Source organism: Mustela nigripes, chromosome 12, assembly GCF_022355385.1.
Source record: "Mustela nigripes isolate SB6536 chromosome 12, MUSNIG.SB6536, whole genome shotgun sequence".
Classification (NCBI taxonomy): Eukaryota; Metazoa; Chordata; class Mammalia; order Carnivora; family Mustelidae; genus Mustela; species Mustela nigripes.
Window position 1 is genome coordinate 28,885,713 of NC_081568.1, and position 14,200 is coordinate 28,899,912.

The 14,200-nt window shown below is 36.3% G+C and overlaps 1 protein-coding gene across 2 annotated transcripts in view; it reads left to right on the forward strand.

Annotated features, from left to right (window-relative positions):
- The window catches only part of NIPBL (NIPBL cohesin loading factor), a 205,563-nt gene extending 192,790 nt beyond the window's left edge, over positions 1-12,773 (forward strand). The window contains exons 41-47 of one of the 2 annotated variants that reach the window (XM_059417012.1): positions 193-300; positions 713-913; positions 4,695-4,841; positions 6,629-6,903; positions 8,322-8,496; positions 10,719-10,907; positions 11,470-12,773. In XM_059417012.1, the coding sequence (XP_059272995.1) occupies positions 193-300; positions 713-913; positions 4,695-4,841; positions 6,629-6,903; positions 8,322-8,496; positions 10,719-10,907; positions 11,470-11,835 (1,461 nt within the window). In that variant the 3' untranslated portion in view covers positions 11,836-12,773. Of the gene's footprint in view, positions 1-192; positions 301-712; positions 914-4,694; positions 4,842-6,628; positions 6,904-8,321; positions 8,497-10,718; positions 10,949-11,469 lie in introns of both variants that reach the window. The other variant, XM_059417013.1, reaches the window with a different exon arrangement.
- Positions 12,774-14,200: the final 1,427 nt, after the last annotated feature.

Consider the following 14,200-nt stretch of genomic DNA (forward strand, 5'->3'; position numbering starts at 1 on the left):
TTTAAAAGAACACTAAGATATGACATTTATAGGAAGGCCTGTAAAGCTAAATATATATATCCCAGTATACAGCAAGTTTTATATATGTCATGACCATACAGAGCTTTTACTACTGTGATGTCTTACAAATCCTTTCATTCACTTATTTGTTGATTGATTTGCACTGCAAGAATACCTTTATTTTTATTTTAGTGTGTGCCATATTTAATTGCTATGGGAACAGACCCGGAACCAGCTATGAGGAACAAGGCTGATCAGCAACTTGTGGAAATAGACAAAAAATATGCTGGATTCATTCATGTATGTGTTTTTAAATTGTATCCCCTAAACTTAAATGTCTTTCTTTGGTATACCATTACCTTGATAAATGTCCTGTCCATATTCATATTAGAATAAAACCTTTTGCATAGTATTTACTTCCAAACACGAAACTAAGTTTCTCACCCAAGGTGTTTAAGACTAACTCTTAAGATTGAGCTAGAGGTGACTGGACTAAAAATAAGGATGCATGGGTTCTAGTCCCTACTGTGTGAAGTTGACAGTAATGGCTCTTCTGGTTCTTGATATTTTTTTCTTACATAAAACAAGGGGGTTGCAACAGTAATCTCTGATACTCCTTTTGCCGCTTGAGTTCATGATTTTATTATTTTAAATAAGCCAAACATTTGATTCTTAATTTCCATGTCAAAAATGAGGCTTTTATTGATTTCAGATGAAAGCAGTGGCTGGTATGAAGATGTCTTACCAGGTACAACAGGCAATCAACACATGCCTAAAAGATCCTGTAAGGGGTTTCAGACAAGATGAGTCCTCTAGTGCTTTGTGTTCACACCTCTACTCCATGATCCGTGGAAACCGCCAGCACAGACGGGCCTTTCTGATTTCTTTACTCAACCTCTTTGATGACACAGCTGTAAGCATAAAAACTTACTATTTTACGAAAATAAATGTTCTGTAAATTTTATGCCTAAAGTAGTCACCATTTTGAAAATATTACCATTTTAGTAAATAATAATGACTGTATTAAGTATGTGTTTCTCTACGTCTCCTGTAGTAAGTATAAGGTATATAGTCAAATTGGGAGGGAAAATTTTGCATGAGTACAAATACAGTGAGGGATAAAATATAATTGTGTCTCCATACTGAATGTCTTATAAACTTCGATAACATTTCCTTTAAGCATAACTTTCAATCACTAAACTGTCACTTGGGAGCGGGGGATAGGTTATTTCACTAAATAAGGTGAAATTGCACTTATTTCTGTCACGCCCAAATATTGTTAGAATAACTGTTGTAGGTTTTTGGCTGCTGAGATCCTAATTTGTTCAACTTGACTTCCTTAATGAAGAGCCCACTTTTGTGTAATTACAGTTTTGATCCTTTGGGTTATTGTACAAGTTGCAAGAACAACCTGTTCTTTAAGCTTATCTCTTAATTTATTCATTCATTTTGCATAAATATTTATTCAGCACCTGCCATGTGTGGTAGTCATCATGCTAAGAGATGAAGATAAAATAGTAGATGGAACAGATGTAATATCTGCCCACATAGAGCTTACCAGTTAGCCTATGTGTGTGTAAAGTTTTGAAAAGAACAAAAGAAGGGTTGTGGGGGTTTTTTGTGTTTTACTCACTTAAAGGTTGACTTTGTTATTATCCCCAAACTAGAATTTTTAAAAATAAAACAAAATTTAAATTGCCAGGATGTAGATACATACTAGACCTCTTCTTTTTAAGTGCTACGTGAAATTTTTTTGTACGTGATCTAGCAAATAAATATTGCAAGCATCTATTTCAGAAATACTTGAAATATAATTTAATCATCATTGTCACCACCACCACCATCATATCATCATCAGTATTAAGTTTGCATTGTGTAGAGGGCATCATCATGCTAGGAGTCGAAATGGTGTGATATAGTAGTCTTCCCTCACTGATCTTACCTCCCTCCAATTGTGATGATAGAACTCAATATAAAGGAAGTAAAAACGTTAAGGTTGACATACTCTACGTGCCAGGTGGTTTGTACTGTTGATTCTGCTCTAGTCCTTATCTCATCTCCTGAGCTTCATTCCTGTGTGGTTTCATTGTCCTGCTCTCTGTCATTAGCTCAGTATTCTGTCACCCCGGCATGCACAGTGCTTAGCTGATAATTCAGCTGTCATAATGCAGTGCTGTGTCCTGACTAGTCCCAACAAAGGATGTCAGAGGAGGAACAAATCACTGAAGGCCTGGGAGGTTAAATGAGATAGATCCACTGCTTAAGCCAGGGGTAAAAAGATAATAAAGGTTCAAAGATAAGAATGTGTAGAAGATAACAAATAGATGATTATTTGACTGGAGCAGAAAGGTCATAATGAGGCATGGTTTATGGAGGATCTGGTAGACAGTGAAAAACCAAAAACAGCATTAAATAAAATAAAGAGGAGAGATGCCAAAGAGCATCTCAGGAATATGGATTTTTTTTTTTTTTTAGCGTTGTGTTCACACTGGAGGCAACAAGGGATTGATCTATTATATGACAGTAGGGAAGGAAAGAAGTTTTGTGAAGAAGTAATAAATCAAGTAAGGCTGTGTGAGAATCGTCAAAGGAGAACTGGAATATTTTTGTCCTGAGCACCTGAGAAAATAATAGGATTGTTGAAAAGGAGTTGAGAAGGACATAGAGGATTAGTCAAAGAGGTAGGAAGAGAAAACTAAGGAAGAAGAAAATTTCAGGAAGGAAGGGGTGGACAGTAATGTCCGGTACTACTCAGAAGTCAAGGAGAATAAGATATTTAAAAAAAAGAAATGGGGCGAGATTAGGTAGCAGCCATCAAAGAGTGAGGGACACAAGCTTGATTGTGACTGAAGAGTGGTGAGGAAGACATGGCAGGAGCAGCTCTAGAGTATTCTTTTAAGAAATTTGATTTTTTTTTTAAAGATTTATTTATTTATTTGACAGAGCGAGATCACAAGTAGGCAGAGAGGCAGACAGAGAGAGAAGGGGAAGCAGGTTCCCTGCCGAGCAGAGAGCAGGATGCAGGGCTCGATCCCAGGACCCTGGGATCATGACCTGAGGTGGAGGCAGAGGCTTTAACCCACTGAGCCACCCAGGCGCATCAGAAATTTAAATTTTTAAAGGAACGAGCAATATAGGACTTTTTTTATGACCAAAGTTGAAGAATTTCAGAGTTTTAGAAAGGTTTATTCAGAATAGTCCTGAACATTTTCAGTTTTAGGAGAAAAAAATACATATATAAATTGGTGTTAAAACTAATAGACAAGGGACGCCTGGGTGGCTCAGTTGGTTAAGCAGCTGCCTTCGGCTCAGGTCATGATCCCAGCGTCCTGGGATCGAGTCCCACATCGGGCTCCTTGCTCAGCAGGGAGCCTGCTTCTCCCTCTGCCTCTGCCTGCCATTCTGTCTGCCTGTGCTCGCTCTCTTTCCCTCTCTCTGACAAATAAATAAAAAAAAATCTTTAAAAAAAAAAAAACTAATAGACAAGGTGGAGTCCTATGTCTGCATTTCCCCAACTTTTAACACATAGGAATTGATACATATTTAAAAAACAAAAAATAGACTTAGCAAGTCTATTGCATTTGTCCTTTGGGATTTTGTTGTTGCTGATGCCACAGCTGGGTTTGGGTTGTTTGCATGGCAGGATGGTGAGATGGCAGGAGAGGGGAGTGTGTGTGTGTTTTTTTTTTTTTAAAGATTTTATTTATTTGTTAGAGAGAGAGAGACAGAGCACAAGCACAGGCAGACAGAGTGGCAGGCTAGAGACAGAGGGAGAAGCAGGCTCCCTGCCGAGCAAGGAGCCCGATGTGGGACTTGATCCCAGGACGCTGGGATCATGACCTGAGCCGAAGGCAGCCGCTTAACCAACTGAGCCACCCAGGCATCCCGGGGAGTGTGTTTTGACTGCTGTATTTTCTCTTTCCTTTTTTTTTTTTTTTTTTTTTTTTCCTAAGCTGTGTTTTAAAGGAATTTAAATTTTAATGTGCGTTTCTGTTTATATTCATTCTATATGATTATGAAATGCTGAAAGTCTCTATTACTTCTTTTTAAAGCAAATAACTAGTAGTAACCATAACTTTTGCCTTAAATTTTGCCTCCCTCAGAGTTTTTATCGTGTGAGACTATGATATGGCCCTGTCAGAATGACTGATACTGGATATGTAGGAAATGGACAAATGTTTTTAAATACATGAACTTTGATTTTTTTTTTTTAACCCACATGTTAGTACTATGATTACCACTTATTTTTGAGGGCAGAATAGTAACTGTGTGTAACTGATCTCCATATGGGTTAAACTCCTAGAAGCACAATGACAAATCATTATGAATTCATATGTATACTTTCTGATGTGGTATGGATTTATCATAAAAATCCCATATACTTTATAAGAATACTGCAGGGAGTTCCACTTGGGTGCACAGAAAAATTTCACCTCTTCCCTTCTTGAGGTCCATGGTATAAGTCATTATGAAATCTCTTTAAATGGGTGTAAGATTATTTTATAAAATCCAGTTATGTGCCCCTCCTCCCCTGTTCTTGCCCCTCCCCCGCTCTCTCCCTCCCTCCCTTACCCTTCTCTTTCTGAAACACTGACTGAGGTGAAAGTGCCCTCTGATACTTTTTCTAAAAAGGCTTTTTGGATGGATTTCTAGATTATCCACTAAACATGTGTACCTTTTTTTAAAATTTACAGAAAACAGAAGTGAATATGCTCTTGTATATAGCAGACAATCTAGCCTGTTTTCCATACCAGACACAGGAAGAGCCGTTGTTTATAATGCATCATATAGACATTACACTCTCAGTTTCTGGTAGTAACCTACTGCAGTCATTCAAGGAGGTAAGTTACACACATTACTATTCTTAATGCATCTGTCAAAGTGCAGGCATGCTCTTTTCACTGTTTTGTTTCCATTGTTCTTTTTTTTTTTTTTTTTTTCCACAGGTAAAGTCTTTCTAATGAATTTATTAAAATTGGGGCAGTGCTTGAATTGGGGAGAAGAAGTGGGTGGCCATTTCATTTCTATTAAGAAAGACCTAAAACCATTCCATTCCAGATTATTTAAGTGGAAATATATACACACACATACACACACACACACACACACACACACACATATATATATATATATTTATAGTGTATAAATATATAAATATATATTGTTCTTTTGATAAGCCATCCCACTTCTTTTTTTCTCTTACTTTAAGCACTGATCTTAAGTGTTTGGTGTCCATTCATATATTCATTTAAATCCCATTTTAAAGCACCTTGCTATTCTAGAAGTCTGGTAATGCTGTAGATCACAATAGTATACTTGAAGAGATATAAATAGGTACCTTACTTATAAGGAAAAACGAAATGTATAATACTGTTGATCTCCTATCCCTGAACACTAGTATCCTAACGGAACTGGCGTATTTTGTGCCCCAAATCTTCACCCAGTTTTCTCTGTATGTCTTCTCTTACCGTTTGTAGGAGGAAATGTAATTGGTTTCACTGTAACAGCACCCAGTATAGCACTTGAACACCTAGTAGGCACTCAGTTAATTATTTAAAAATTAATTGGAATATTTTCGTGTGCCGGATGATGCAAGTAGATCTCATTTTACAAAATTGTTTTGCTCAGAGCTCCCCCGATCACAGTAGTACATCAGGGAGATTATTATAATACCCAAGGGTTGGAATTATAGAGGTAACTAAACCCTTGCTGCTTAAAATGTGCACCAAGATCCAGCAGCACTGGCCTCACTTGAGATCTTGTTAGAACCAACAGAACCTCAGGTCCCACTCTGGACCTGCTGAAACAGTCTGCATTTTTAACAAAATTCCTAGGTGCCCCTTAAAGTTTGAGAAGTTAATCATTTCCCAGAAACTTTAGCCATCATATTTTTATTTCACTTCACTTACTGTTACAAATATACTTATAAATGTTTCTCCAGTTTTATTTCTTCTTAAACAGTTATAATTGCTTTGTAATCTGGTCTTTTCCCCTCTGTTAAATCCAGTGGACTTTCTTTTTAAGCGCTAAAAGTTTCGTAAAGTACAAAAAAAAATACCCACAGGATTTAACTAATTTAAGAAAAGTTGCATATTATTGAGAAGTTCTTAAAAGGGAGAGTTTGATAGAAGTTGAGGTGTTAAAGCCTATTATATTCTCTTCAGTTAAATTACATGTAACACTGTTTTTTTAAATAATGAGTATGCCTAACATGGGGCTCAAACTCATGACCCTGAGATCAAGAGTCACACACTTTACTGACTGAGCCAGCCAGGCACTTAAATTAAGCGCCCTTACTTAAATTATAATTAGTGTTTTTCCTCTAGTGGCTTACCTATACCAAATCGATATTTTTATAACTAATTTATATTTCATCTCTATCCTATAACAAAATTGTTTCTCTTCGATATTTGAGAAGAGCTTTTAGGGAGGGGGGCATCAGAGCAATGGATTATATAGATTATATATGACTTTGTTTAGTCTTGGAACCTAATTGTTGTTCATGGAAAGTCAGAAGGTTTCAATACATAAAATATTAATGTAGAGATGCTTTTTGATGATTATGAATAGAGCACAATTATTTATTAGTCGTATTTTGTTACTGTTTTTCCTTTTTTTTTTTCCCCAGTCAATGGTAAAAGACAAAAGGAAAGAGAGAAAATCATCACCTAGTAAGGAAAATGAGTCAAGTGAGAGTGAAGAAGAAGTTTCCAGGCCTCGGAAGTCACGAAAACGTGTAGATTCAGATTCAGATTCAGATTCAGAAGATGATATAAATTCAGTGATGAAATGTTTGCCAGAAAATTCAGCTCCTTTAATTGAATTTGCAAATGTCTCCCAGGGTATTTTATTGCTTCTGATGTTAAAACAACATTTGAAGAATCTCTGTGGATTTTCTGATAGGTAAGGTTACATAACCAGTGAGAAGAAAACCTTTACCCTGTTCAAATTACAAAGAAATACGAAACCCAGTTGTTTTGTGTGTGTGTGTAATCTTTTTTTCCTCACCATAGCACGTACCCTCCCCCATGTCCGTGACCTCGCCACCCCATCCCTCTCACCCCTCCCACCCTCTTCCCTCTAGCAGTGAAACCCAGTTTTGATTGCATGTTTACTTACATATTTAAAATGTCCCTTTTAAAAGAAGGAGTTTGTTCCTTATTGTTGCTGTATAATAATTTTGTTCGTAATATACCACAATTTGTTTGCTCTTTAAGAGAGGAAAAACATTCACTAATTGCGTTGTTAAGTGAAAGAACTTACTTTGATTTCCTTAAATAGATCTTACTAGAAAATTAGGCTGCAACTATTAAAATAGGTCGCAAATTTAAGTTTTCAAAGAGCTATGAATAAAGAATAGATGCAGACCAACTAGACTGAGCTCCAGGAGAACCCAAATGGTCTTTAATGTACTCTGTAAAGTAAGAGACAGGAAAGTGCTGATTGTTGTGAATGCCCTATAAGTTTACCCCTGATTAGTGACTGATTAGCAACTATATATTATAGTGCCCTATAAGTTTACCCCTGATTAGTGGCTATAGGTATCTTTTTTTCTGCCTATACCCATGAAACTTTGGTCATTTTTCATATTCATGGAAACCTTTACTAGGAATCACAAAGTCATATGTTCTTAGAGGACAGATCATGAAACAGAGTAAAGTAGATTTGGTAGAAATTCTCTGGCAAACTAGAAAGAGAACGTTTTATTTAAGGGGCTCAGGTATTACTCAGACATTCATCAGTTTGTTACCATGGAAGAAGGTGGGCATGATGTGGCCAGGGGCTTCCACTTGTTCAAGAGAAGCTAGATAATCCAGGTTTTTATGAGAAATACCTTGATGTTAAAGATTGGCAACTAGTTCAAAATAATGTAAAACCCTGTAAGGTCTTGGAGCAGTGCTAGAGAGTTGAGAAGATTTTTGAGCCAGAGTTGTTAATAATATGAAACAGGTTTGTAAACATTCTGGCTGCTGTGTAGAGGATGAATAGTTGGAGGATAAGAAAGTAGGAGGTAAACCAATATTTATATTGATACTGTTCTCCAGCCATTATCATGGTATTCAAAAACAGACTTGAGAAATTACTTACATTTAAATGATCCCTCTATTCAAGACAAATACTGTTGGAAACGAGCATATTATTCTTTTTAATCTTTGCCTTTATGTGTTTACGTCCCTTTTTAAAATTATTTTTGTGTAGAAGTTCACTAGTTGAAATCTCTGTGACAAAAGTTTATTAGTAAGTGATGTTTAACTACAATCACTTTAAATATAAATGCCTGAAAAAATTTTAAAGTCAATGACTTTGTTTTCCCAAAACAGTAAAATTCAGAAATACTCTCCATCTGAATCTGCGAAAGTGTATGATAAGGCGATAAACCGAAAAACAGGAGTTCATTTTCATCCCAAACAAACACTGGACTTCCTGCGGAGTGATATGGCTAATTCCAAAATCACTGAAGATGTGAAGAGGAGTATAGTAAAACAGTATCTAGACGTGAGTACTAAAGCCAAAGTATATTTTCTAATAATACTTTTTTGAAAATTAAATTCTTTGGACGGAGATAGCTCCCTCCCTTACATGGAAGCTTCATGAACCATCAGGATTATTTTTCTCTATGTGGTTTTAACGAGTTACTTGAAGCCTGCCTGCCTTTCCCACTTCACCCATTGCATCATATTTCGTCCTTGAAAACGCTGGTCCACCACTCACGTTAGTTTAGTGAGAATGAGATTCTATAGGCAAGTTTCAGGGAAGAGCCATGCCCACTTATGTATTTCTTTTTAATTCAGTAGATTACATGGTTTATAGTTCCTAAAAGCAAAAATCAGGAAAAGTCATCCTCCTGCACTCCTCAGCCATTCTCTTGCTCTCCTTCCTGGCAACCAGTGTTCCTGCTTTTTCATGTGTCCTTACAGAAGGGTAATACAGGCTTGTGTACTTGTATGCATCCTCCATAAATACTCACTTAGCAGGTATGTGAGAGTATGTGTATGTAAAATGTGTTTTTTAAATATCTTTAAACATAGGCAAATTCCTAGAGACAGAAAATGGAAAAGGTTATCAGGGGCCCCGGTGGGGGAGAAAGGAATGAGGAGCTGTTGTTTTAATAGGTCCAGAATGAATTTCTGTTTGGGATGAAAAAAGTTCTGGAAATGATGGTGATAATGATTACACAACATGTGAATATACTTAATGGCAATGAATTGAACACTTTAAAATCACTAGAATGGCAAGTTTTGTGCATATTTTATCACAGGAAAGTTTATGTTTAAAAACATGGGATTGAGATTGTCCCTAAAAAAATAAAAATAATTTTTTTATTTTAATCTACTTAAAGAGCTGAATATAAGTAATAATATTTTTGACCAAGAATGAAACTTACACAGGGGCACCTGGGTGGCTCAGTCAGTTAAGTGTCTGACTTCTGGGTACAGCTTCCATCATGACCTCCGTATCAGGAGATAGAGCCCCACCTTGGCTCTCTGCTCCCTGCTTAGTGGAAGTCGGCTTCCCCTTTTCCCTTCCTCCCTCCCCCTTCCTTCCGGCTCCTTATTCACACACTGGCTCTCTCTCCCTCCCTCTCTGTCTTCTCGCTCTCCAAAAATAAATAATTTTTAAAACGATGAAACCTGCAAAGTGCTTTTCATGTTATTCATTGACTGCAAACCTTATATTGCAAAGCTGAAAATTATTTTAGTTCTCTTTTTAAATTCTTTAACATCCTTTTCTTCCTCTTGTATCTTCTTATTTTAGCAGAGGGCAAAGGGGGTAGGGAACTTGAAAGATGTCTATCAGTAATTAATTTTTTTATCAGTAATTAATTATTAATTATCTGGTTACTTGATAACTTGGAGCAGGGTCAGCAAACTCCAGCTTATGGGCCAAACCTGGCCCCTGCTGCCTGTTTTTTTTGTTTGTTTGTTAATTTTATTTTTTCCCCCACTGCTCATTTAAATAAAGTGTATTGAAATAGCCATGCCCATTCGTTTAGATGTTGTCTCTAGTTGCTTTCACACTATGATGGTAGAGTTATGTAGTAATGACAGAGACCATATGGCCTGCAAAGCCAGAAATATTTACTATCTGGCACTTTATAAAAAATATTTGCCAGGGGGCGCCTGGGTGGCTCAGTGGTTTGGGCTGCTGCCTTCGGCTCGGGTCATGATCTCAGGGTCCTGGGATCGAGCCCCGCATCGGGCTCCCTGCTCCGCGGGAAGCCTGCTTCCCTCTCTCTCTCTCTCTCTGCCTGCCTCTCTGCCTACTTGTGATCTCTGTCTGTCAAATAAATAAATAAAATCTTTAAAAATATATATATATATATTTGCCAGGCCCTGTCTTGGACAATAGCTAAAATCTATTTAGCCTCTAAACTAGAACCCACGGGCGCCTGGGTGGCTCAGTGGGTTAAGCCGCTGCCTTCGGCTCAGGTCATGATCTCAGGTTCCTGGGATCGAGTCCCGCATCTGGCTCTCTGCTCAGCAGGGAGCCTGCTTCCCTCTCTCTCTCTCTGCCTGCCTCTCCATCTACTTGTGATTTCTCTCTGTCAAATAAATAAATAAGTAAAATATTTTAAAAAATAAAAAATAAACTAGAACCCACACACAACTACTGCCTAGAAAAGATTTAGGAAAAAATTAAACAGGAAATATTTAAGGACTTAACAGTCTTCTTTAAGATTATTTACTTAACTCTAAATTCATATCTAATTTTTGTAGTTCAAACTTCTCATGGAACATCTGGACCCTGATGAAGAGGAAGAAGAAGGGGAGGTGTCGGCTAGTACAAATGCTCGGAACAAAGCAATTACCTCGCTGCTTGGAGGAGGCAGCCCTAAAAATAATGCAGCCGCAGAGACAGAAGATGATGAAAGTGATGGGGAGGATAGAGGAGGAGGCACTTCAGGGGTGAGGCGGAGGAGGAGTCAACGTATTTCGCAGCGTATTACGTAAAATGATTTTTATGTGCTTATATATGTCAGTCTATTAAATGTACACCAAGTAATGTAATACTTATGAGAGAAAACATTTTGTAGATAGAGATTCTCTACTTAACCATTTATACATCCTTTTGTAGAAAGTTTAACATAAAAGACAATAAAAAAGAAAAAACAGAAATGAGACTTATCCAGCATAAAGGGTTATTAATTTTTCTTTGGATTGTATTAATGTGTGTTATCCTTTTTTATTGTTGCTAAGTTTTATGTAGCTTTATGGTTCATATGTATATATAATTTTATATATCAATAAGAGTAAAGACACGGGTACAAATTAAGAGTTATATGGTTTTACAAGTATATGTTAACCCCTTGGCGCTGGCGGTCACGGTGCGTCTCATTGCCGGCAATGGAAGTGTGCTGGGAAATCCCAACTCCCGGCGTCAAGGGATTAAAAGCAATAAAAACAAAAATTTCACTAAAATTCTTTTGTGTAACACTTCGTCTTTTTTCCCCCCCTCCCAATGTTTTAGTCATTGAGAAGGTCAAAACGAAATTCAGACTCTACGGAGTTGGCAGCACAGATGAATGAAAGTGTTGACGTCATGGATGTCATCGCTATTTGCTGTCCAAAGTACAAAGATCGACCACAAATTGCAAGAGTAGTACAGAAAACCAGCAGTGGCTTCAGTGTTCAGTGGATGGCAGGCTCCTACAGTGGCTCCTGGACTGAGGCTAAGCGCCGTGATGGCCGCAAACTGGTGCCTTGGGTAGACACTATTAAAGAGTCAGACATTATTTACAAAAAAATTGCTCTAACGAGTGCTAATAAGCTGACTAATAAAGTTGTTCAGACTTTACGATCCCTGTATGCCGCCAAGGATGGGACTTCCAGCTAATGAATTTGTACATGCAGCCAAATTTACAGGAATTTTTTTAAAAGGCAGAAAAACTTGAAATATCAACATTCTGGCAAAAAAAAAAAAAATCAGTTTTATGAAGAGTAAGAATGGAACCTGGGATGCAGGAACAAAAGAAGGAAATGTTGGGCAAACATTTGTGTGGGAGCTCCCTTCGCTGTTGTGCAGCAGAAACAGATTCTCAGTTCATTTTTACTCCCACTGTATTATAGTTTAACAAAAATTGTTTATATCTTGGAAAAAAAAACTTTCTGTTTAAAAAATAAACAAGTGAATGTTGGAAATTAGTCTGTTAATGTTCTTAATAAAGTGTTCTTGGAGTTTAACCTAGCAGCGGATGGCTTTCTTTAGCTTAGCCCAGTTTCCAGGGAAGCATTGTTTTTTCCAGGCTGTAAAATGGCAGAATCTCCTGGATATATAATTTATTCTGTTGAAAAAAAAAAAAAAAAAGCATGCAGTATCTATGACCTATCTGCAGAAGGAGTTTTTGTAAATGTAGATTTTGATGTATTAGGTCACCCTGAAAACAGTACAAGAAAAGGGATCCCCAGGCAATCTGGTGGAGCGAATACTGCAATAAATTTTTTTACTTCTCTTTGTTACTTGTCTGTTTCCATTTGAATTTCTTATTGTAAAGATCTGTTTAAATCCATTTATATTATTTTGCAGTCTTTTATGTAAAATTTATTATATCACTGGTTTTCAAAGCAAAACATAAAGTATTGTTTATACAGTTTGTATAGGCTGACTTCTGAATAATTGGTATCTATTATTTTCATTCCCATAAGAGGGTGTAAACAATTAACTCCAGGGTTTTATTGTATCCTGCAATATTTAGTATTAACTATATATGATTTAGCACTGTGCCAAACACATTTTCAAGAGTACATTTTGATATAAAAAGAAACTATAGTTTATTCCTTGTATGCTTCAATTTCTTTCTAGTGATGTCATGATGGTAATATTTATTTTTTAAACCTCGGGAAAAGGTAACAATCATGCTATTTTGGGAAGCTAGCATTTCTCTTAGTTAAAATTATGCCGTGTATTATTTTAGAGATAGAATTGAGTATGACACTTCGTAATTACATTGCATTTTTCACAAGTTATTTTTTAATGCAGAAAAAGGAGTAATTTTACTAGTTGAGATGTTTATTCATTTTCTATTCTAAACATTTTATACCTCTTTGGGGAGCGGTTTGTTACTACAAATGGGGAGAGTTGGGTATTTAATCATTTGATCTGCTTAGTTGATGCTCAGAAATAGTAATGCCTAAAATTATAGGGGAGAAGGTCTGTTTGAAATTTAAGTCTTTAAACAATGTGTACTTATTTTTAAGTTCGTTTTTAAAAGTTAACCTCTTTAGAATGTTAAGTTTTATGAAATTGGCCAATAAATGAAAATACTCAATTTGTGAGGAAGAGTGACATTGCCACAAAATACCTTTTTGTCAACACCTATTAAACCACAATGAAAATAACTTTTCAGGATCTATTTCCTATGTGGAATTCTTTCAGAACATTTTCTTGAAGGAAATGTTTTCCCACTCTTCTTTTTTCTGCTTAGTTGCCTGTTTCCGCTTCCTTTTTATTGTGAACTCTGTAGAACTAAACTAAATTGGGTTTTCCCCCCTTGGGATATGCTTAATCAGCAAAAGACTTGAGGTAGCTTATGAAAATAACAGTGATTGACCAAAAAGAGTAAAAGACTAATAGTTAGAAAAAATATAAGAATATAAAGTCCAGCCTGTAGAATACTAAAGAATAAAGATGTGGTTTAAAAAAAAAAAAAAAAAAGCCAATTTTGAATGCTGTGAGCCTGACAATCAATCATGCGTGCTATTTAATTCTTAGAAAAACTCTGCTAATTAAATATGTTATCCCCATTTTGTAGATAAGGAAAACTGAGTCTCAGATTCAGCAATTTCCTTATAAATGAATTTGAAGTTGGAATAATTGTCTCACTGTTCTGGCTAATTGAACATCAAGCATTAAAGGAAATGGTCCTTATTGAAAGTAAACCAGATCCTAAAGGATACTTAGTGTGTATGTAAATACTTGGGGGTCCTACTTAGAGTGTGCTTCAGGGGAGGTACACAGTAGTTAAGACTTTTCGTTGGCTCATGAATTGCTGTGTTTAGGAATTTCCCATATTTTCTAAGCTCCAGTATTTCAGCTATCAATATAAGCCAAATGTTGGTGTAACTTGTAAGCCTTAACACTTAAAATATACAAACCAAAGTTTTCAAAAAGTAGATTTCTCAGATACAAATTTTTTTAGCTCTTAACAGTAAAATAAGTTAAGGCCTTGACAGTCAAATCTACAAATCTACAACAAAACTTT